This window comes from Emys orbicularis, chromosome 3 (genome assembly GCF_028017835.1).
Source record: "Emys orbicularis isolate rEmyOrb1 chromosome 3, rEmyOrb1.hap1, whole genome shotgun sequence".
NCBI lineage: Eukaryota > Metazoa > Chordata > Testudines > Emydidae > Emys > Emys orbicularis.
The window spans coordinates 31,384,736-31,409,019 of NC_088685.1; the positions used below are offsets into that span (position 1 = coordinate 31,384,736).

Genomic DNA, 24,284 nt, shown 5'->3' on the forward strand with positions numbered 1-24,284 from the left:
TCTTAATTTTGAAACATTTTGTGTGCTCTCTGTTTTGACAGAAGAAATGTGATCTCTCTTCTTATCCAGAAATGTTTCCACCATGTGAAGTAATAAGTCGGTACCTCTTTCCCAGGTATCAGGAATTACTTCTACTGAGTAATTAAATTAGAAGAGTCACTTCCAATGCTTGGCAATATAAACATACATTAGTTGATTAAATATAATTTTAATAAAAATATTTCAAAACTGCTCAGCTGATGGCTACTCAGGAAACATGTGCTGGAATATTTCAGAGCACAGAGCCTCTCAAATGCTAAATGCCTTTTTTTTTTTTGACCAGTGAGAACTCAGCCTCTTGTACTACCCCTTCTCATTAGCCAGTTCAGGAAGCCTGCTCATTTTCTATCAAATATGTCGTCCAGTCAGAAAGAAAAGTGGTCTGTCCTCTTTGGCGTTGGCAGTTTGGAATTCGTCCCTCAGTCGGAACTGCCATTCATCTTCTAGTTCTAGCCGGACAACAGTCTGGCGAAGAGAATTGCGGTCTTGGCAAATAACACACAAGGTAGCACCTACATGAATGGTTAAAACAAACAAGTATGAGTGTTTTGTTTTATTCTCTAAATCATCAACCTGATCCTACAAGCTCTCAATTGTCTTCAGTGGGAGTTCTATGCCTGGAAGAGAGAGGAAGGATGGTTCAGTGCTTAGGGTGCTAGTCTAGGACTTGGGAAACCCAGGTTCAATTCTTTGCTCTGTCAGAGACTTCCTGTGTGACCTCAGGCAACTTACTTGGCCTTTCAGTTCCCCATCTTTAAAATGGTGATAACAATACTTCTGTACCTCACAGGGATGTTGTGAGGATAAATACATTAAAGATTGTAAAGTGCTTAGATGTTATGATAATGAGATCCATCTAGTACTTCAGATAAATCATGATCAAGCCTTAGGGCTGGTCTTCACTGCAGGGAGATCAATGCTGCTGCAATAGATGTAGCAGGGATTGAGTTAGCGGGTCTAGTGAAGACCCGCTAAATTGATGGCAGAGCATTCTCTGGTCAACCCTGGTACTCCAGCTCTCTGAGAAGAGTAAGGGAAGTCAACTGAAGAGCATCTCCATCGACGCAGCGCAGTGAAGACACTGGGATTAGTCGACCTAAGCCATGTCGACACCAGCTATGTTATTTCCGTAGCTGGAGTAGCGTAACTTAGGTCGACTTACACCGCCGCTCCCCCCCCTCCGTAGTGAAGACAAGCCTTTACATTTGTGACAGTTCTATGGGCCAGATTTTGATACCCTTATTCACACTAAGAAGTACCTTACTGATTGCAGTGGGACTACAGGGTCCTAATTCAGCAAAGCACCTCAATTTTAAAAGAGATTGAGGAGTTCTGGATACTTAAGCATGTGCTTAAATGTTATGTTGAGCAGGAATGGACTTAAGAATGTACTTAAAGTTAAAACTAAGCACGAGCTTAAGTTCTTTGCTGAACTGTGGACTACATTACTACGCAGTGTAAGGCTGGAAGAATCTAGACCTATATCAATTGTGCCATTTGAGGCCAATATCCTAAATAAGCAATCATGGACAATCAGGGTCCCTGACTGAACTAACCTCATTATCTCCATACTGATTTATACCTGCCTCTGGAGATTTCCATTACTTGCATCTGAAGAAGTGAGGTTCTTACCCACGAAAGCTCTTGCTCCCAATACTTCTGTTAGTCTTAAAGGTGCCACAGGACCCTCTGTTGCTTTTTACAGATTCAGACTAACACGGCTACCCCTCTGATACTTGACAGTTATGTATGTGTGCTGGAAATACATTCTAGAATATATTTTTGGGGCAGACATGATAAAAGGAATGTCCTAGACAAAGGAACGTTGTTTTGTGAGTGTCTCCAGTGTCAATTGAGCAAGGTGAGGCCAGAGACAATGAAAGTTACATTTACACACAAGCCAACAGAGGGAAGGGATGTCAGCAGGAAAGGACAAACAGCAGGGGAGAAGAACTTTATCGGGGGATACTCTTCAGAATGATACATTTCAAAGGTTTACTGGACTATAAAATGAAGGAGAGTGAACCCCTTAGTTATCAGAGTAGCAGCCGTGTTAGTCTGTATCCGCAAAAAGAACAGGAGTACTTGTGGCACCTTAGAGACTAAGTCTCTAAGTCTCTAAGGTGCCACAAGTACTCCTGTTCTTTTTCCCCTTAGTTATATATAGTCTGTATCCGCAAAAAGAACAGGAGTACTTGTGGCACCTTAGAGACTAAGTCTCTAAGTCTCTAAGGTGCCACAAGTACTCCTGTTCTTTTTCCCCTTAGTTATCTATCACTTAAGGGAAAAAGGGGACAGAACCCTCTGATTCTGTGAACATTGAATCTTCCTGACAGAAGGGCTGGAGATGGAAACTTAACTAACCTTCACTCCTAAAGTTTCCATCTCCAGACCTGTTCCTCCAGGTCAAGATTAAGGCCTTGTCCACGCTGCAGAATTCAGTCTTCAATAGCCAACCACCATTGCAGTGGCGAAACCACTATACTCCATCACTTGTATCAGTCTAGCATACCCCTGCTTGAAACTGGGTTAAGTTGTACTGTACTGATCCAAATGGTAGTTTATAACAGCTTTGCCTGTCTACAGATCTGCAACAATGCAGCTGCGCCAGTGGCTGGCCACTGATGGCTGCAACTGGGATAAATCCCCAGAGTAGATAAGGCCTACAACACAGTGGCAGCATAGCATGGGAGACGCTGGCAATACAACTGCTTGTTTGTAGATAGAGGACATCAGTCTCCAGTGCCGTCAGTCTGGAACCTTGAAGACTAATTTGATTCATTTGGGTATTATTTGTTATTAACATTAAACAACCCATCCTTTTCCCCCACAATCTACTGAGTAGAATCTTATGGGTAAGATTTTGAAAATTAGAGGGGCACAACTGCAAGCATACAGTGATGCATGCCTATTGCATACACACAAATACCCAATCTGCAAACATACACTGAGTATTTATGAATATACATTAGGCAACTCAATGGTATGTACGCACCAGTGCCTGCCTAATTTCAAAAATCTATAGAACTGATAATACTTGTATGAGGATGTAGGTATTAATCTGCTGTAGTGCTGGATTGGTGTGATCCCAAATGGGGAGAGATGGACCTGGTTGACGTACAAAGGCAAAACATTATTTAGTTTCTGCCCAACGGTGGATTTGGCAACCCCAAACCAGACAGACACTGCAATTTGTAACAATCATTCTGCAGCTCACCTTTCAGGAAGTGAAACTTTTTCAAAAAGCTAGCTACAACGAAGGAGTCACAGAGGTAAAGCAGGAGTCCACTAAACATCAAACCAGAGCAACTGATGTTCAAAGAGTGAGGTCGGGAACTCACATAGCAAACTGCAATCTGATTGGAGGAAAGAGGGATCAGAAATTAATTTTCCTCAGACTTCAAAGTAGTGTTGCTTCTTAGGGCTTTGCACAGAGGTGTGAATGTCTGCACCAGTTTAAAGTTTAGCAATCCTTCCTAATTATAGGAATGGTCTTTGTGATCAACCATTTGTGAGCATCCCTACTGCTCCCAAATAAAAATCCCTCCTCTGAAAAAAAAAAGTGTTGTATAAACAGGTAGGTAGACATGGCAGGATTTACATGCCTCAACAACTGTCTCTCCCCTTAAAAACAAATCTGAGACATGCCTTGCACGTTTTACACACACACACACACACACACACACACAGCTGTATGGTCCAATACAGCAAACACTTATGGAGGTTCATAATTTTACTCAAGTGTCAATGGAACCACTTATGTGAGTAAAGTTATGAATGTCCATAAGTGTATTCGGGATTGGGTCCTAAGGTTTTCCCTAGAGACTGGAAGCCTTTCGCTTTCCAAAACTCTCTGTTCACTCAGACTTCTCAGGCCGGTTAAGAACCTTGGAGATTCACTGAGATGTTTAAAGATTTGTCGCTCTCCCCCAATAAAGAAATTTTCCACATAGGACTTTGTGTCCAGAGTACTTCAGCTTATCAGAAGTCAGCCAGAAAGGAACTTTAAGGACTTAGAGCATTTGGGGGTAGAGCGAGTTGTGAAGTCTGTTACACAGCTGACTCGGGGAGGAAGACAAATTGGCAGGTCTACCAAGTTTGAACTTCATGTAGTTTTCCAGTTGGATGGGAAGGCAAAAACAAACAAATCAAAACACTACCAAAAAAACTTGCTAGCATCATTCATACTTGATTTGCATTTGAGTCCAAATACATAGCTTGGTTTTAGAGAGGGGCCTGGTCCGAGCACAGGACTGGGAGCCAGGAACTCCTCAGTTCTAATCTGAGCTCTTGTGTGGAGCATTCACGTCTTGGCTTCGACTGGTCAATGTTTGTAAAATGCTTTGTAGGAGGAAAGTTATAAATATAAATATAAATGGCCAAGTTATTATATTAAGTTGAGGAAACACTCACGGGGAAAAAAAATTCGGAGGCACTGGTAATTGAGACCTGAATAGAAAGCACAGGCTAAATTACTATAACTATTCCTTACTACAACTGTAGGATTGTGCTCTGTGTACTTTATTTTTAGTGTGCATAGTCATTCATAGCTTCTAACCATTCATTTTCTTTTTTGTAACTTACAAATTGATTTTTTAAATATCACAACAATCTATATTATACAGTTCAGAAGCCATGTAAAAATCCCAAAGGAATAGATCACAGAACTAGTACAACACTTGGGTTAAATATGGGCTGGCCTAAACTGCAGAGCTACTTGAAGATCATTTTGTTCAGTACCTGTGGTCCTAAGTTAAGGTAACAGTCCACAGATAGCACTGGATGGCTATAATTCTTCAGTGAAAGAGGAAAGAAGCGATGGCTGTGGTACTGGAGATATTTTTCAAGCAGCAGCTGAGCAGGTGCTGCTAAGAAGGTGTGCTTGCTGTCAGGAGCACAGATATACTGAGCAGGTGCGGTTGAGACTGGAGTTTCAGAAACCTACATGGAAAAACATTGTGATATTGATAAATCCTGATCAGCCAAACCCCAATCATCTGAATTTGGGGTTGTACAAAATGCATCTCTGTCCCAAAAATCCAAAATGCATATAGCCACCAAAAATAGGTTATCCAAAACTCCTATTACCCAAAGGTTTCAGTTATCCATGGAAAATTGGAGTTTAATTATAGTTAAATAGCATTTTGGATTCTGCTTTGACTCAAAAAGTTCTTCCTGAACATGAAATGGTGTAAGGAGGAGTTATTAAGTAATACTTTACAACAGTTCTACATCAAATTCACAGTGAAAGTCTTTCTTGTTTGAAAAAAAAATTATGTAGTTTAAGACATTACACAGGAAGATGACATAGGAAGCGGTCAGGGTACATTTATGCCGTGGGAATTGTGGGTTCCAGGAGTTTCATGTTAAAAAAAAAATCTAATGGCACACGTGTCCCATCTCTGGCAATAGAATGTACACCAACAAACCTCACTCTCTACATTAAAGGTTAATGACTGCACAAACAAATAACTAACAATGAAAGATAATGATCAACTTTTACCTTAGACTTAATATGAAAGGACCTGTGTCCTCCTACTGCAATTTGCTTCTTCATGACACTGAAGCGATTGAACCGACAGATCAGAAGACCGGCACTGTGGGCACGCAGGTTGAAATCAACATCATCGCACATAAATCTAGCAGAAGCGGAAACCACAGCTATTAATAAACACTGCTTGTTATTGAACATTAGCAGACATATAGGCACTCAGATACTACAGTGAGGCAGACTGTACAAATAGAAAGGAGTATGATCCCACCACAAATAAGGTCAATATAAAGGTTTCCACTGACTTCAAAGGACATGAATTAGGCCCTAGATGAGACACCCGGAAGTACAGGTCTCTGACCATATATTTCTCCTCTGTAACAAGGAGCATGTAACTGTTGAAATTTTCAACATCCCTCTGTAGAAATGCTATCAGTCTACATCAGTGAGATCAAGCATTTAAAAGCCACAGAATCACTTCTTCATCCAACAGCATTGCAAAGAGCCACAATTAAGCAATATGGGCCAAATTCATCCATGTTTTAAGATTTCATTGGGTTGGATTTGGCCCATTTCAAATTAGAGATGGAACCGAACGGAAACTATCAATCCTGATCTGAATTCAGACCAGATTTAGCAGGTCAAGCTTCTAAAATGGGCCACACCCATGTACCCTCATCTTTGGGTAATATTGATTCTATTCCCGATTGTAAATATACATGTTCTACAAGAGAACTGGAATGACTTTTAGAAGTATGAGCATCTGATCCAGGATTTGGATCTGCGCTTTTGGTTTCACACATCTCTTCTCAGAAGTCAGAAAATCCCTATGTAACAAGCATTTTGTAAAATAGAGTTACTACATTCACCAAAACAGCAAAATAAAGATTACAGAAGGACTGGTTCTATTTAGGGCTCACTGAGTAATCTGCCATTTAAAGCTATCAGTTTTTAAAATTATGGCTCTGTTGATAGATACTCTGTTGAGTGATACTCACATGTGTCTTTGCTATCTCTGGCTGACTGTGTCTCTTTTTGATTCAAAATGCCATGTTTTCTCACCACCAATTCATCCTTGGAATGTCACACAATATTGCCCAAGCCTTAACAGAGAGCTGCATGCAGAACTATGGTGAGTCACCAGTGATTAAACACCCACAGGTTAAGTATTGCTAGTGTAAACTGGCATAAAACCTTATTCTTGACATTTTTGCATCACTCTATGCATTAATATTACTTTGCTTTATTGCATTGTTGGGTCCGGTACTATTCAACATTTTAATTAACAACTTAGATAATGGAGAGCAGATGACACCAAGCTGAGGGAGGTTGAAAGCACTTTGAAAGACAGGATTAGAATTCAAAACAACCTTGACAAATTAGAGAATTGGTCTGAAATCAACAAGATAAATTTCAATAAAGACAAGCATGAAAGTACTAACACTTAGGAAGGAAAAATCAAATGCACAACTACAAAATGGGGAAAAACTGGCTAGGTAGTAATACTGCTGAAAAGGATCTGAAGGTCATAAATTGAATATGAACCAACAATGTGATGCAGTTGCTAATATCATTCTGGGGTATATTAACACGAGTGTCTTATGGAAGACAATGGAGGTAATTATCCCACTCTACTCAGCACTGGTAAGGCCTCAGTTGGAGTACTGTGTCCAGTTCTGGGCCCTACACTTAAGGAAAGATGTGGATAAACTGGAGAAAGTCCAGAGGAAAGCAACAAATGATAAAAGGTTTAGAGAAGCTGACCTGTGTGGAAAGGTTAAAAAAACTAGGCATGTTTAGTCTTGAGAAACAAAGACTGAGGGGAGACCTGATAACAGTCTTCAAATATGTTAAGGGCTGTTATAAAGAGGACGGTGACCAATTATTCTCCATGTCCACCGAAGGTAGGACAAGAAGTAATGGGCTTAATCAGCAGCAAGGGAGATTTAGGTTAGATATTAGGGAAAATGTTCTAACTATAAGAGTAGTTAAGCTCTGAAATAGGCTTCCAAGGGCAGTTGTGGAATTCCCATCACTGGAGGTTTTTAGGAACCCCTATCAGGGAGGTCACCAGTGGGGTTCCTCAAGGTTCGGTTTTGGGTCCGATTTTATTTAATCTATTCGTTACTGACCTCGGAACCGAATGCAGGAGTGGGCTGATAAAGTTTGCGGATGACACAAAGTTGGGAGGTATTGCCAATTCGGAGAAGGATCGGGATATTCTGCAGAGAGACTTGGATGACCTTGTAAATTGGAGTAACAATAATAGGATGAGATTTAATAGTGAGAAGTGTAAGGTGATGCATTTAGGGATGACTAACAAGAATTTTAGTTATAAGTTAGGGACGCATAGGTTGGAAGTGACGGAGGAGGAGAAGGACCTCGGAGTCCTGGTTGATCGCAGGATGACTATGAGTCGGCAATGTGACGTGGCTGTGAAAAAAGCTAATGCGATCTTGGGATGCGTTAGGCGAGGTATTTCTAGTAGGGACAGGGAGGTGCTGCTTCCGTTATACAAGGCGCTGGTGAGACCTCATCTGGAGTACTGTGTGCAGTTCTGGTCTCCTATGTTTAAAAAGGATGAACTCAAACTGGAACGGGTACAGAGAAGGGCCACTAGGATGATCCGAGGAATGGAAAACCTTTCCTATGAAAGGAGACTCGAGGAGCTCGGTTTGTTTAGCCTAACCAAAAGAAGGCTGAGGGGGGATATGATTGCTCTCTTTAAATATATCAAAGGGATTAATACAAAGGAGGGAGAGGAATTATTTCAGCTTAGTAGTAATGTGGACACGAGAACGAATGGATATAAACTGGCCGTGGGGAAGTTTAGGCTTGAAATTAGACGAAGGTTTCTGACCGTCAGAGGGGTGAAATTTTGGAACAGCCTTCCGAGGGAAACAGTGGGGGCGAAGGACCTCTCTGGCTTCAAGATTAGGCTTGATAAGTTTATGGAGGGAATGGTTTGATGGGATAACGTGATTTTAGTCAATTAGGCATTAACGTGCCATCGCGGGTAGAATGAGGGTCCGGCTGTAGAATCTTGCCTGTATGCTCGGGGTTCTGCTGATCGCCATATTTGGGGTCGGGAAGGAATTTTCCTCCAGGGTAGATTGGCAGAGGCCCTGGAGGTTTTTCGCCTTTCTCCGCAGCATAGGGCAGGGGTCGCAGGCTGGAAGATTCTGTTGTGGGTGGGTCAGCTTTTGTGGCCTGCATCATGCGGGAGGTCAGACTAGATGACCATATTGGTCCCTTCTGACCTTAAAGTCTATGAGTCTATGAGTCTATGAGTCTAGGTTTACTTGGTCCTGTCTCACTGGGGGGGTGGGGGTGGGGCTGGGCCAGACGACTTTTTGAGGTCCCTTCCAGCTCTACATTTATTCAATTCTATGCTTATTGTTTTCTTAGATTAGCACTCAGTTTTCCATTCAAAAACGGCCTCAAATGGTAATACTCTGTGTGAAAATGTACTATGCCCCCACAGGCTAAACAGCCTGAGAACACCGCTGTATACAGGAGATACATGTGGCTATGGTTCTAGTGCTCTTGAAAAGTGCCAGTCTTGAAGATTTAAGTCACCTGTTTATCCATAGAATAGTTAAAGCAGAGCTGCTTCCCCACAAATATGCCTCAATCTAGATTTGGAAAGGTCACTTCTAGAGGTGACAGTCTCTTATCCTATTCAGCCCTGTGCCCCTCTGTGCCCCTCTGACAATTAGTGGCAAATGTGGTGGTGGTTTTGTGATGTGAACACTTGTCCCCGAGGAACTGAGTTCACTATTTCACATGGGTTAATGAACAGCTGCCAAGTGGTATCTGTAGTGAATGGAGCTTTAAGAACCACAGTGACTATGCTTGGCACCTTTAACGTCTGGAACATTATGTGTGGCTCAGTTAAAAAAATTGGTAGCAGAAGGTGGGTTGGAGATTGAACCCAAGAATGGAGTGGGCTGGATGCAGCTTCTCCCTATAGGCCCCCCATCAATGTTAGAGGGATTTGTTTTTGTTGTTTTTCTTTCTTATTATTGTTCTCAACCAATTAAAGTTATTGTATTTAATTAAAGAGTATGCCTAGCTTAGGTGGAGAGAGATAACAGTCTTTTTAGCCACTTCTTACCTGGGCTGGATTGGAACCAGCAACTTAGATGTAACATTTATCTCTATTCTATTAGCAGTCTCCTGAGAAATCCAACTCGAGTGAGTGAGAGCTTAGCCAGAGTGAAGGCTGCATGATTTGGTCCTTGCTCTACATTAGAGGCACCTATGGATTCACTCACCTGTTCTGGTTATATTGGACATTCTGAGTCAGATCCACATTCAGCATGATGAAGTCATGTACATGGCAACAGGAGAATGGTTCCCTGATCTCACCACTATTTGTTTTACTAGACCATTTCCTCATCCCAATCAAGGCGTAGTGAGTGACATTAGGGGTTGCTTCAATGTGTTGCAGAATTTGCTTCAAGGAAACGTTCCTTTCAGTCCATGTATATTCACTACAATAGGTTGGAAAAAAATGTTTCAAATTCAAAGTGTACAAAAAATAATCCAGTTCATCTGAGCAGTATCTTACAATAGTTATAAATATGAGCATAGTAAACAGGCAGCAGTGATGCTAGACCTACTGCCTCATCTACCTAAAGCTCATTTAGCTTGGGCTGACATTATAGGTTTGAAACTCAGCCTGGATTTCTCAATATGTTCATTAAGGTTTGTAAATGTTTTAAGTTAACCTAACTCTTGCTCCAAGTGATCCTGGGAAGATATGTTTACCATCAGCCCATTACAAAACCACATGGAACTTTTCAGTTTTGACTGAACTTTGCTTTTGTTTTGGGATTTGACATAAAATCAAACATACAAATTGAAACAGAAAAAAAGATTTCTCCAAATCCCTGCACAGCAAAGCTGCTGAACTTAGCACAGTTCTGGTAATAAGTAAAACTGGCCCAATCAAGTACTGTTTTAAAAAGCTAAGAGACCTGTTTTATCATTTGCAAACTGAAATAAAGTAGAAGTCACATAGGCTGGGACTATAAAAGGAGCCAAAGAGAGGTACTGTAGGTGGCCAACTCCCCCTGAATTTCCATTAACTCCCTTAGTTCCTTCAAAAATCTTACCCAGAATGCCACCCATGTGCCTCAACTGCTGAGTGAACTTGATGGGGGTAGCAGCAAATGGGACAGACCCGGCAGCAAGACACACTAGGTACATCCTCCCCCCTGGTAGTCTCTGGCACCCACTGGTCAGTCGGGGGGAAGGATGCTGTGTGGTCTACATCCCCCAGCTCCAGCACCATGTGGAGTCTCTTTTGGCTCTGTTCCACCCCTACCCACCCAGAACTAGGAATGGGAATCCAGCCAGCAGATGCTGTGGATCTAGCCCAGAGGTGGGCAAACTACAGCCCACAGGCCACATCTGGCCCACAGGACCCTCCTGCCCGGCCCCTGAGCTCCTGGCCTGGGAGGCTACCCCCGGCCCCTCCCCTGCTGTTCCTCCTCCCCTGCAGCCTAAGCTCGCTCCATCGCTGGCACAATACTCTGGGTGGCGGGGCTGCGAGCTCCGGGGGCAGCACAGCTGCAGAGCCGGGACCTGACCCAGTGCTCTGTGCTGCGCTGTGGCATGGCTGGCTCCAGCCGGGCGGCGCAGCTGCCTATCCTGGTGCTCTGGGTGGTGCGGCTGTAGCGCTGCCAGCCACCGGTGCTCCAGGCAACGCGGTAAGGGGGCAGGGGGGGTTGGATAGAGGGCAGGGGAGTTCGGGGTGGTGGTCAGGGGGTGGGGGTGTGGATAGGGGTCAGGGCGGTCAGAGGGCGGGGAACAGGGGGGTTGAATGGGGCAGGAGTCCGGGGGGGGGCCATCATGGGACAGGGAGCGGGGGAGGGTGGATGGGGCAAGAAGCAGGGGGGGTCGGATAGGGGGTGGGGACGGGCCACACCTGGCTGTTTGGGGAGGCACAGCCTCCCCTAATCGGCCCTCCATACAATTTTGGAAACTGGATGCGGCCCTCAGGCCAAAAAGTTTGCCCGCCCCGATCTAGCTGTTCGGCCATTGGGGGTCAGAGAGGATTTTTTCTCCCATAGGGCCAATTGGCAGAGGACAAGGGAGTTTTTCACCTTCTCAGCATCTTTGAGACACAGTAGATTAAGTAGTAGGGCTGTCAAGCTATTAAAAAAATTAATAGCATGATTAATCGCACTATTAAACAATAATAGAATACCATTTATTTAAATATTTTTGGATGTTTTCTACATTTTAAAATATATTGATTTCAATTACAACATAGAATACAAAGTGTAAGTGCTCACTTTATATTTATTTTTGATTACAAATATTTGCAGTGTAAAAAACCAAAAGAAATAGTATTTTTCAATTCACCTAATGCAAGTACTGTATTGCAATCTCTTTATCATGAAAGTTGAACTTACAAATGTAGAATTATGTACAAAAAAACTGTATTCAAAAATAAAACAATGTAAAATTTTAGATCCTGCAGTCCACTCAGTCGTACTTCTTGTTCAATCAATCGCTCAGGCAAACAAGTTTGTTTACATTTGCAGGAGATAATGCTTCCACTTCTTGTTTACAATGTCACCTGAAAGTGAGAACAGGCGTTCTCATGGCACTGTTCTAGCTGGTGTCGCAAGATATTTACATGCCAGATGCGCTAAAAATTTATATGTCCCTTCATGCTTCAACCACTATTCCAGGGGACATGCGTCCATACTGATGATGAGTTCGGCTCGATAACAATCCAAAGTAGTGTGGACCGATGCATGTTCATTTTCATCATCTGAGTCAGATGCCACCAGCAGAAGGTTGATTTTCTTTTTTGGTGGTTCAGGTTCTGTAGTTTCCATAATGGAGTGTTGCTCTTTTAAGACTTCTGAAAGCATTCACCACACCCCGTCCCTCTGAGATTTTGGAAGGCACTTCAGATTCTTAAACCTTGGGTCGAGTGCTGTAGCTATCTTTAGAAACCTCACATTGGAACCTTCTTTGCGTTTTGTCAAATCTTAAGTGAAAGTGTTCTTAAAATGCGCATGTGCTGAGTCATCATCCAAGACTGCTATAACATGAAATATATGCAGAATGCAGGTAAAACAGAGCAGAGGACATACAATTCTCCCCCAATGAGTTCAGTCGCAAATTTAATTAACGCATTATTTTTTTAACAAGCATCATCAGCATGGAAGCATGTCCTCTGGAATTGTGGCCAAAGCATGAAGGGGCATACAAATGTTTAGCATATCTGGCACCTAAATATCTTGCAATTCTGGCTACAAAAGTGCCATGCAAATGCCTGTTCTCACTTTCTGGTGACATTGTAAATAAGAAGAGGGCAGCATTATCTCCTGTAAACAAACTTGTTTGTCTGAGCAATTGGCTGAACAAGACGTAGGACTGAGTGGACTTATAGGCGCTGAAGTTTTACATTGTTTTGTTTTTGAGTGCAGTTATGTTAGGGTTACCATATTCAAACATTTAAAAAAGAGGACACTCCACGGGGCCCCGGTCCCGCCCCCGGCCCTGCCCCAACTCCGCCCCTTCCCCGCCCCGCCCCAACCCCACCCCTTCTCCGCCCCCATTCCAACCCCTTCCCCAAAGTCCCTGCCCCAACTCTGCCCCCCTCCTCTGAGCACCCCGCATTCCCCCTCCTCCCTCCCGCTCTGATCTTGGTTGGGGGTTGCTAAGTGCTTCCCTGCTCCCCACTCGCCCTGCAGCCCCTGCAGCCTCTATGCCCCTGCCTGCTCTGCTCCTCCTCGCCCTGCAGCCTCTGCACCCCCCCGCCTGCCCTGCCCCTGCACCCCCCTGCCCCTGCAGCCTCTATGCCCCTGCCTGCCCTGCTCCTCCTTGTCCTGCAGCCTCTGCACCCCCCCACCCCTGCAGCGTCTGTGCCCCCTGCTCCCCACTCACCCTGCAGCCCCTGCACCCCCTCGCCCCTGCAGCCTCTGCGCCCCCTGCCTGCCCTGCCCCTGCAGCCTCTATGCCCCTGCCTGCCCTGCTCCTCCTCGCCCTGCAGCCTCTGCACCCCCCCCCGCCCCTGCAGCCTCTGTGCCCCCTGCTCCCCACTCGCCCTGCAGCCTCTGCGCCCCCTGCCTGCCCTGCCCCTGCAGCCTCTACACCCCCCCGCCGCCTGCCCTGCTCCCCCCGCTCACCAGGCAGAGGGAGAGCTGCAGGCTCCAGGTGGACTCAAACACTGCCGCGCTGCTCTGTGGGGGAGAAGGGAGCGGGGGAGGGGGAGGGACTCTGGCTGCTAGAGGCCCTAGTGGCTGCGAGCGGCTTTCAATCAGGCCAGGCGTCCAATCAGCCGCGCCGCACTCTGCATGAGGGGAAGGGGGAAATCCCGGACATTTCTACTTGATTAGAAATCCCCCCCGGATGGCCATTTAAAGCTGAAAAACCCGGACGGATGGTAACCCTAAGTTATGTAACAAAAAAATCTACATTTGTAAGTTGCACTTTCACAACAAAGAGATTGCACTACAGTACTTGTATGAGGTGAATTGAAAAATACTATTTCATTTTTACAGTGCAAATATTTATAATAAAATATATACACTTTGATTTCAATTACAACACAGAATACAATATATACGAACATGTAGAAAATATCCAAAATATTTAATACATTTCAATTGGTATTCCATTGTTTAACAATGTGATTAAAACTGCAATTAATTGCGATTAATTTTTTTGAGTTAATCACGTGAGTTAACTGCGATTAATCAACAGCCCTATTAAGTAGGAATGTGCTTAGTCCCTAACTGAGGTAATTGGTTGCACTGTTAATTTGTCTCAACTTGCGGGCAGTTTCCAGTGTGATTAAAAAGATACAGTGCACGGTTCCCAGAGGTAAAAGACCTTGGATTTTCCTGATGGGACGTGGGCTCATGGGGTAGAGGGAGATCTTGTAACCCTTGTGGGCTAAGGCCTGACATCCCCACCCTTCTGCATCCTCTGTCTCCCACATGGGTGGGGGAGGGGGTAGGACTCAGAGAGAGCTGAGTCCTGGGAGGGGGTAGTTGAGGAGAGCCTAGCCTCAGTGATGGGTTTTATGGTAGGAGCCCTGTAACCCCTGCACTGGAACCACTTAATGCCTGGTATAGGTGAGCATGGCTGATGGGCAGGTAGTGCCCCTCCCCTGTGGTAAAGCTAAATTAAAGTTCTGGCCTGCCGCTTAAAATCCATCCATGTGTGTCTGTACTCCTTGCACCGCTGTATCCGGATCAACTGTACATGTGACGGCCACCCCTCTTGGCCAACACAGCTGGGACTGAACCACACAACTCCAGAGCCAAAAGCATGAGTCACTCCAGCCTGAACTGAAGTGCCGAGCGGTATGGCTGAAGCTGTAGACTGGGCACAGATGGGAACTAACCTACATGCAGACAAATATATCAAGAAATATTTCTCTGTCGCTAGGCAAATATTATACCCTACTTGTTACACAGAGTAAAAGCCTTGCTGTTTCCATGATGTCATTTCAACAAGTTGTGCTCAGAGTTTAAAGTGATCAGCTGAAAAAAATCATGTTCCTTCATTATGGTGTTTTACCTCTTTCTGTCTCCTGAACAATCGATTTCTATCGCATTCCACATAACACAGGAATCATCCGAAATGACAATGAAAGGCCAGATATCCTGGGGTTTAATCCCCAGTTCTTCTTGCCGATTTCGTTCTAGTTCCAGATTGTGATAAGACAGCTCTTTTATTAGAAAGTGTGCAGCACCTGAAACCAAAAACAGCATAAACAAGAGGAAAATTCTGGGATGGGAGGTGGCGGTGGCAGGGGCAGGAGTTGTTTGTTGATAAGTGCCAACCTTTCAAATGTTCATGGAGCACAGTGTGGCTCGCTCACTCTGAAGGTTAATAATAATATAATATAAGGAGATACACCTATGTCATAGAACTGGAAGGGACCCCAAAAGGTCATTGAGTCCAGCCCCCTGCCTTCACTAACAGGACCAAGTACTGATTTTTTGCTCCAGATCCCTAAGTGGCCCCCTGCAAGGATTGAACTCACAACCCTGGGCTTAGCAGGCCAATGCTCAAACCACTGAGCTATCCCTCCCCCCAGTACAAGGTTGGTGATTAAAGGACTCCAGAGCCAATCTGTCACCATCCCCTACCAAATGCAACTGAGTTGACAGGTGTGGGTGTTGTGTCAGGCTGCTAAGGCCACATGGGACACCACTGAGGAAACTAATAAGATGAGTTTGATTTTTGTGGTGGGAATTTATGTGATGCCTTTAAACTGCGAGGGACAGATTTACCTCCACTGATACCTCCTGGCACCAGCCACTGCACATGGGGATGGACCCACCTAAGTGATGAAAACCATAATTCCCTCTGTCTGTCCACCTTGGGGGTCCCACCAGAGCAGACTCTGGGTGCTCCATAGAAACCCTTCTGGCAGACGCTACCTAAGAAATGCACAGGATCAGTGCATTATTAGGCACCATAGCCACTCCCCGTCCCTGGCCAGCACCAAACTCATTTAGGGCTATGCTAGACAGCTATGAGCCCTGCTCAAATTCCACTGCCTTGAGATGCTGCAGTTCCTCCCACTGACAAATGTCCTGTGGCCAAGGATCCTCTGCTGCATGTTGCACCTGGGAGAAAATGCCCCAGAGTCACATGCCTTCTTCACTAATGTTAGCATTATAAGGTTAAGTAGGAATGACTTATCAGGTGTTAATTGATTTTGCATTTACTTGGGGTACAATACAGTTAACCACCTATCACAGTAAAGAAGGAGGGTGTGGTTTCTGAAGCACAGTATATATGGTGAGATATACTGTGTTGCAAGAGATCACTTATTACAAACCTCTCAGTGAGGGCGTCTGTACAATAATACACATGTGTTTTACCATTTTTTTCTCCTCCAAATACCTACCTACTCCAGCACTGTTGAAAATACTCGGCAGCACTAGCATGATGTGGTTCGGCCAGTATTTTTTATATATGGCCATTTCATACTCCTTGACAACTAGAACATGCAAATGGCTGGCACCATCCATTGCATGATACAGGTTGAAAAGTCCATGTTCATGACGCCCAGTTGTGGGAGTAAAAGTGGGGCTTTTTATGTAATCCTGACTCTGTAAAGTAAATACAAAAATGAAGGATGAGTCTCTGTATTATGCTGAATATTATTTAAACAAAAAAGGCCAGATCCTCAGGTGGTGTAAGTCAGTGTACAATGGAGCTATGCTGATTTACACCAGGTGAGAAACTGGCCTAATATCTAAATAAAAGAGAAATTAGGAATTTTTATAAGAGTTGGAAGAGAACAACTTCTATCAAGTGACAAAGAAAAGGGTCTTGATCACTTGATTGGCTGGTAAGAGAGGGATAGATACATATAGCCCCAGATGGGATTGCTAAATCTTGATCTACCAGGGATATAGGATCCTCAGTGGCTTGACAGGCCCTGAGGAAGGAAAAAGAAAGTAAAGAATAGAAGAATAGAAAGCAACCAGACATTAAGAGAAGTGAAAGAACAACGAGAAAAAGACTAAGATGATAAAACTTTACACAGCTATAGTGACCTACATCCAATGATCTCGTAGCCCTTTGCAAACATGCATTAAGTCTAAAGCAGCACACCCTATGAAGTAGGTAAGTATTATACAATTTTTACAGATGAAAAAAACACAGAGAAATTAAGTGATTTGCCGAAGGTCTCACGGCAGATCAGAGGCAGGGATGGGAATAGAATCTGTGGAGACTTGACACCTAGTTCCCATGAAGTAACCATAGTAAATTGAGGGTGCTTCCGGTGGCACACAGTAAATTGGGATAATTTTGTATTCTCATCAGCTGAAAAACACAACTCTCTCTCAGATAAAAGGTGTTGCGTAACTTCAAGTTTGATTGCAGTCTGGCAGATGTATATTAAAAAATATGCTCCTACCTATCTAGGCATAAGCTGCCAAAAGTGAAGGATGGAGTATGGATCAATAACTTTTTTGTGGACAGCTTACCTTCTGCACCATAAAATCTCGGCTGCTACTACTATTCCACAAATTGCTCCAGTAGTCTAAAGAGAGTATACTTCATTGAATCAGGCAGAGATTGTTCCGGGCTTGCAGGGGTCATTGTACAGGCTCATATCAGAGACAAGACAGACTGCTCAGATTGATAACCTCTGCAGCTGTCTTCCCTGAAGCTACCATGAGGTTCTGCACAGTCACCACAGAGATTCTTTCAAAACTCTCCTTTATGTTATCTGGTGGAACCACTTATGCAGGCCAGGACAGGCAAGCCAGTGATAAATTGCTTCCTCTTACTTAGTCATGGGCTAAACAAAAACATGTACATTTGATTCTCAAAGCTGAGACCACTCCTCTCTTCAGTGTGTTTATCCAGAACCCTGAGAACTCCTGAGTCACTGCACAACAATCTCCAATTGTCATAGTCCCAGCTCACAAACAGTGTGTGCCCAGGACCAGCCTTGATTATGAGTAAGGCTATGATTATGTCACAGAGGTTGCAGAAGTAACTGAAACAGTGACTTCCAGCGACCTCTGTGACATTGGGGACCCCCGCAGCTGACCAGCCACTGCCAGCAGCGTGGGACCCTGCAGCAACCCAGCCTCCATGGGGGGCGGGGGACCCTCCCACAGCTGCCCAGCAGGAACCCCCGCAACTGACTGTTCGCCGCCGGTGGCAGCAACCCCTGAGCTGCCCAGCGGCTACCACAGGGGTCCCTCCTGTAGTGGCTCAGCTGCTGTGAGCAGCCAGGCCCCTCCCCGCAGCTCCCAGCCACCAGGGATGGCAGCAGAGGGACCCCAGAGCTGCTCAGTGGCTGCGGGCAGGGGGGGCCCTCCTGCAGTTCCCAGGCATGGGCAGCGGTGGCAGAGGTACCCCGAAGCTGCTCAGTGGCCAGGGGCAAAGGGGCCACCCACAGCTCCCAGCCCTGCAGGGCAGTGGGGGGACCTGTCCAGCTCTAGCCCCACACAGTGGCAGCCACTGGGAAATGGGGTCCCTGCAGCTCCCATCCGCTGCAGGGGGGACAGGGTGCTGGATCCTCCTCCCTCCCTATTTAGAGCTGTTTTTAGTAAAAGTCAGGGACAGGTCACGGCTTCCATGATTTTTTGTTTATTGCTCGTGACCTGTCCATGATTTTTTTTCTAAAAATATCCATGACAAAATTGTAGCAATTTTAATTATGAGCAAAGCAAGTATTTGATTGGGACCTTGCATTCCAAGCAATTTCTGCAGCTTGTCTTCCTCTCCAGCAAGGGCACCCAAAGAGAAGGAAACAACTCACTGCCAGACCATTCTCACCATCTCCCGGCAGCAGAACCAGTAGTGAAGCCAAAGTATGATCTGACCCTACAAATCTTTAGATCAGCCCTGTCTATGCCCCATATGTGAGTATAAATATAGTTATCCATCTACCTTATCTGTGACAAGCGGTAACCTCATACTTTCCAGCTGTCTTCCTGGTTGACTAAAGACAAAATGGTGCTCCTTTGACTTGGGGATGATAAAATGCAGCTGGATCTCCTCTCCGAGCATGGAATAGGAAAAGGCAAAAGCATGCAGGGTGGACTCATAAAGCTGAGGGGGGGGAAAAGGACAAATTTAATTATTAGATTCTAACTTTCCTTCTCAAGAGAGCACAGAACAGTCCGTGGACATCACTAAGTCAGCACCAAACCAGAAGGAAACCACACATGGCACAGGAATACTTTTTACCTCATAACTCATATTAATACTAATCAGTGACATTTGGCTCAAGCCCAACATATTCACTAAACAATTTACCCAGCCTCCTGGCCAGAAGCCGTCAATTTGCTCTTTGTTTCATCGATGGTAGCAAGGCTTGTGGGCCAACCTCATTTCTCAGTAACGCCATGTGCTATACAATAGCTGCAGTACTTGCATTGCTGATGCCTTTTTCGTCACATTCTAATGAGCAGCGAACTGGAGGGTTTGTTTGAATAATCAGAGTCCACATGATGTGTATAAAATGCTCTCTGCAGCAAGCAACTTACTATCTTCAGCAACTGCTCTGCCCCAGAGCAAATGTTAATAAACCCTAGGGGAAGGTTTACTGGGAAATCAATGATCATTTATAGTGGTTAGTGTAGAATGTTGACTATAGCACTTCATAGGTCAGTGGGAATGATCCAAGGAACAGTCGTGCAAAGTCCACAGAGTGAAACTGTTGACCTCCATGACCTTTACTGACCCTACCAGCCATGAATCTGGGTACTCAAAGAATACCAGAAGATATTCACAATGTGCTTTTGTCATGCACTGCTGCCACTATCAAAAATTAATTATCACTAAGATAAAACATTTTGTTTAAACAAAGATCCCAAAACTGCAATCCAATCCACTCACACAGACCCCTGTGCCTGGGCAGGACTCCACTGACTTCACTGGGGCTCAGTGCAAGTGCAAAGATCCAACTGCAGTATCAGGGCCAAAATGTATACATCAGTTCTCTATGGAAATGCTTATAGAGCAAATATGCAGCTTGGGTACCAGTACTGATACTATAAAGTATGCACAATGTAATTTACAGATCTGCTACAGATTTACTATCCTAAATAAAAATTAGGCATGACTTACCTGATACCTGGGATTGAAGCCCATATATTGATGGCACTGTTCACAGTGGTGGTATGTATTGTATGCTGCATACTTAGATAATCTCATTCGAGTTGTCTGACGGCGCATATACATGTCCTCCTGTTTTCTGCCCATTGATCTGTCTGTAAATAAAAAAAATTGGACTGTATTCATTTTAAGTATATTCTAGGGCCCATTATATCCCCCCTGTGATGAATAAACTGTTTATGTAATCATCACAAGCCTGCATCGATAGTGGGAACACCAAACAAAATAGATATTCAGCCTGAGGTTTGGTTTTATTATGTGTGTATCGAAGGGGAAAGAAAATAACTGTAGATTTAAGTGCTTTGTCATGATGGGTTCGGTGCTCATTTATAATAACGCAGAGGTGCAGGTAAAGCAAAATTATTATTATTATGATTACTATTTGTTGAGTGCTGACTTGTGCTGGGCACAGAACAAACAGAGAGGAAGACACCGTCTCTGCTTTCACAGAGTGCAGTTTAAAATGCTCTCTGCGTTATTATAAATGAGCACTGAACCATCATGATAAAGCACTTAAATCTAGTTATTTTCTCTCCCCTTCAATACACTGGGGGGGGGGGGGTTAGTAATGGGATATCAAGTGGAAGGACAGTATCATGGTTAATGCAATGGACTGGTACTTGGGTTCTGTTTCTGGGAATGTCACACACTTATTGTGAGACACTGGGCAAGTCACCTTCAAATGCTCTAGTTTTTAGATGCCCAAACTGTGCTGGGCACCCGCAGCTCCAGCTGAAAATCAGGCCCCATGTGCCTCAAAATAGAGGCAACTAAAATCAAAGGCTATTTTTGCAAATGTTGGTGCTGATCTCTCTGGGCCAAATTTACACAGGTATTTAGACATGTACAGATGCATATAGGTACCTTGTGAGATGTACAAAAGTAAATTGGAGTCCAGTGCCTAGCCCACTTAGGCACTTTTGTAAATCGAACTTGGTGCCTATCTGCATCTTCAGAAATAAAATTATCTTTGAAAATCTGGCCCAGAGAGGGAGTTGCTATCATGTGATTGATGTCAGAGCCAAATGAGGAGAGTGTCTAGTGACATTGTGATGTGGACTTTCATCTAGTTGGTCCTGAACTGAGACACCAACTTGTTTCACACAGCCCACCAAACAGCCATCAAATGGATCACTACTTCAGTGGACCACATTCAAACTGGTGACCTACAGTTCAATCCTAACTTTAGCCAAGGCAGAACATGGTTTTGGGCCCACTCTCCTAGCAACTAAACAACTGGAAAAAAAAAAAGCCAGCCAATCAGGAGTGGAGGGAAAAACCAGCCGAGTGCCACAGCAGTTTGGAACCCCAGAAGTTGGTGCCTGGGCGGCCGCCCGGCTTCCCCACTCCTAGAACCAGCCCTGCACACATGCGGAGTCTTATTGAAACATAATGGGACAACTCAAGCAAGTAAATTTACTCAGATACATACGTGTTTGTAAGATCAGGGCCTTACTAGTGAAAGGCTACATAGCTTCCATGCCACAAAACACTCACATTGCTCATCCTTATGTGTTGTTCCTTATCTGACAAACTTTTAATCCTTTTTCAATTTAACCCTCATGTTAAAACTATAAACAATATAGCTCTGTACATTGTAATTACATATCGACGAAATCCTGGCCCCATTGGAATCCTGGTCACATTGCCATTTGCTTCAATAGGGCCAGGATTCCATCCATACTGTCTATACTGGGTGCAAATAAATAAATAAATACATGCATCTCTCTCTCTGTTATATTTTAAATTCTGACCGTCACTGTTCATATTTTGAAGCCTTGTACAAATCAGACTTGCATCTTCATATTTCGGATCATGAATAGTGTAGTCAAAAGGTATCTTCTTAAATGTCTCCAAATCAGGCCACATGTCTCCTGGCTGGTGATAACATTGATCTGATTCTTCTTGGAGTTCTATAATAATAGTAAAAATAACCAAACCCAAACATGCAGTTTACAATAAATGGAATGATGTCTACAGTTTTACAGAATGCTTTTTTAAAGAGATGTGTGAAATCAATTGAAAGGTTCAAATGATTGCATAGAAAGATACCCCAACCTAAAGCAAGTCTATGCTATTCATATAGTTTAGGAGGTTATTATTATTGTACTATTATTTCTTTTACTATTTTAAGGCAACAACATCTGTGAAGCTGTTTTCTGCAGAAAAACTAGTGATCATCTGATCAATTACTCAACATTCCTCACCCCTCAATGCAATTCTGCCATAACAGAGTAAAAGCACCAGTCAGAAGCCATCTGGAATCATATATGCACTGATAATAAAAGCACCACAGCAAGGATTTTGCTGGTAAAATGGACCAGCCAGCAGGAGTCTCTCCACTGACTTGGATACACTTTGGAGATAGAGTTTTCAGTTAAGGGAATTTGGTTTGTTCTCTCCCCAACTAGTAAGGAGTCCAAGATGTTTGGGGGCAGACCCTAAGCTGTTGCAGTGTCATAGTTCCACAGAAGTGACTGGAGCTATAATCATTTACACCAGCTGAGGATCTGCTGCTTGGAAACTAGAAGTAAATAGGAAACTCAAGCAGAGCTATTCACACAGGATGAAATTCCTCCCCGTGCAGAGGGCCAGCCAGCATACAATGTATGATCCTCTTAGATTCTCCGTAAGCACTCAAAACAAGAATTTAAATGAGACTTACATGAGGCAAAAGCTTTGTACTGCTTCTCTGCACAGGGGAGAATTTTACCCCCAATAGTAAAAAAACCATCAAATAAATCACTGTAGTGATCGATCAAAGTAAATAGCAGAGCCTCGGAGACGTCTAGAATTACATCTGGAGAAAGAGGGGAATGAGGGATATGCTGAAAAAACTGAGAATAGGATCAACTACTGGAAAGCAGGAATGTGTGTATGGTTTTTTCTCATTCATATGATCTCTTGTTTACCTAAAATGTATAATACAGTGACAGTATTGCTAATGGTTATAAATCTGTCAATGTTTCCAACTAACACCCTTTTTTGCATTTGACCAAAAAATAATCATTCCAGGCTTAAAGTCAGTATATTGTTTCTCAGCATGAGATGAACTATTTTTAACATACAAAATGCTGCTGCCAACTTTCTAAGAAAAACAGAGATGTGCTGAGAGGAGGAGTGAGCTCTAAATGGAGAGAAATTAGCAGGATTCCAAATTAGAAATTAAAATCCTTAACTCCTTAATTTAAGAACTCTAAATGGATTGCAGTAATGTAAATGAACTACAGTGTAAAGGTGAAAAGCACATGATAAAGTAGTCAACAACTGGTCCAATTAACAATGTGACAAAAAATCCCCAGAAGCGAATGTCTCTTCATCAACAACTTACTAATATTGATTTCTTCCTCATCATAAACATCCACTTCCGTCAGTCTAATCAGCATTCTGGACAAGATACTGAGGAACTGAAGATAGGCTCCCGTTTTTCCTATCTGTAACAAACATATAAATCAGAAACTAAACAGTTGTTTATCATGAATGCCATTCTGTCATTATTTGGAAACGTGGAATTGTAATGACTATTGTAATCTAATTTAAAAGTAGGTCAAAGTCCAACTCTTAAATTCTGTTGCATATACATTCCTATTCCTGTACATTCACAAGTTTATATGGGATGATTAATGACTCATCTTACACAGTAATGCGACTTTTATGCAGGAAATTAACATTCAAAATATACCTTATATGATACCCTTGGGATATAGGCATACAAATAAAAAAAACTCACCACAAGCAACTTCTCTCCCCTGAACTATACTCCCTACAATGGGCAGGAAAACACATTTTTAATAATCCAGACAAGTACATTACATGAAAATCTGCCAGGGAAAAGCACAATATAACTAAAGCTTTACCTCAACCCTTCCAAGCCTGTGCATTCATTGCTTGACATATTGAGACAACTTTCTATACTGAAGAATGAGTTGAAACAGGTCCATAGGACGGAGTGCATCATACCCACATAGTTTCTCTTTTCAGTCAGATATGATATGCAAAAATTTTATTTCCCCACAAGGCTTAGGTGATCCGTTTTTTAAATGACATCAAACATCTAATGCTTTTCTTTTTTTAACCCAAACTAGAGGAGATACAGTCCTTCTCTCCACTATGCAGA

General features: G+C 43.5%; 1 protein-coding gene across 1 annotated transcript in view; it reads right to left on the reverse strand.

Annotated features, from left to right (window-relative positions):
- Positions 1-387: 387 nt before the first annotated feature.
- GREB1 (growth regulating estrogen receptor binding 1) overlaps positions 388-24,284 on the reverse strand; it is an 81,602-nt gene continuing 57,705 nt past the window's right edge. The window contains exons 22-32 of the mRNA XM_065401075.1: positions 23,499-23,601; positions 21,922-22,080; positions 20,120-20,262; positions 18,938-19,099; positions 16,428-16,632; positions 15,086-15,260; positions 9,808-10,026; positions 5,543-5,678; positions 4,780-4,980; positions 3,257-3,395; positions 388-551 (exon numbers count right to left, since the gene is read on the reverse strand). Coding sequence (XP_065257147.1) covers positions 388-551; positions 3,257-3,395; positions 4,780-4,980; positions 5,543-5,678; positions 9,808-10,026; positions 15,086-15,260; positions 16,428-16,632; positions 18,938-19,099; positions 20,120-20,262; positions 21,922-22,080; positions 23,499-23,601 — 1,806 coding nt within the window. The remainder of the gene's footprint in view (positions 552-3,256; positions 3,396-4,779; positions 4,981-5,542; positions 5,679-9,807; positions 10,027-15,085; positions 15,261-16,427; positions 16,633-18,937; positions 19,100-20,119; positions 20,263-21,921; positions 22,081-23,498; positions 23,602-24,284) is intronic.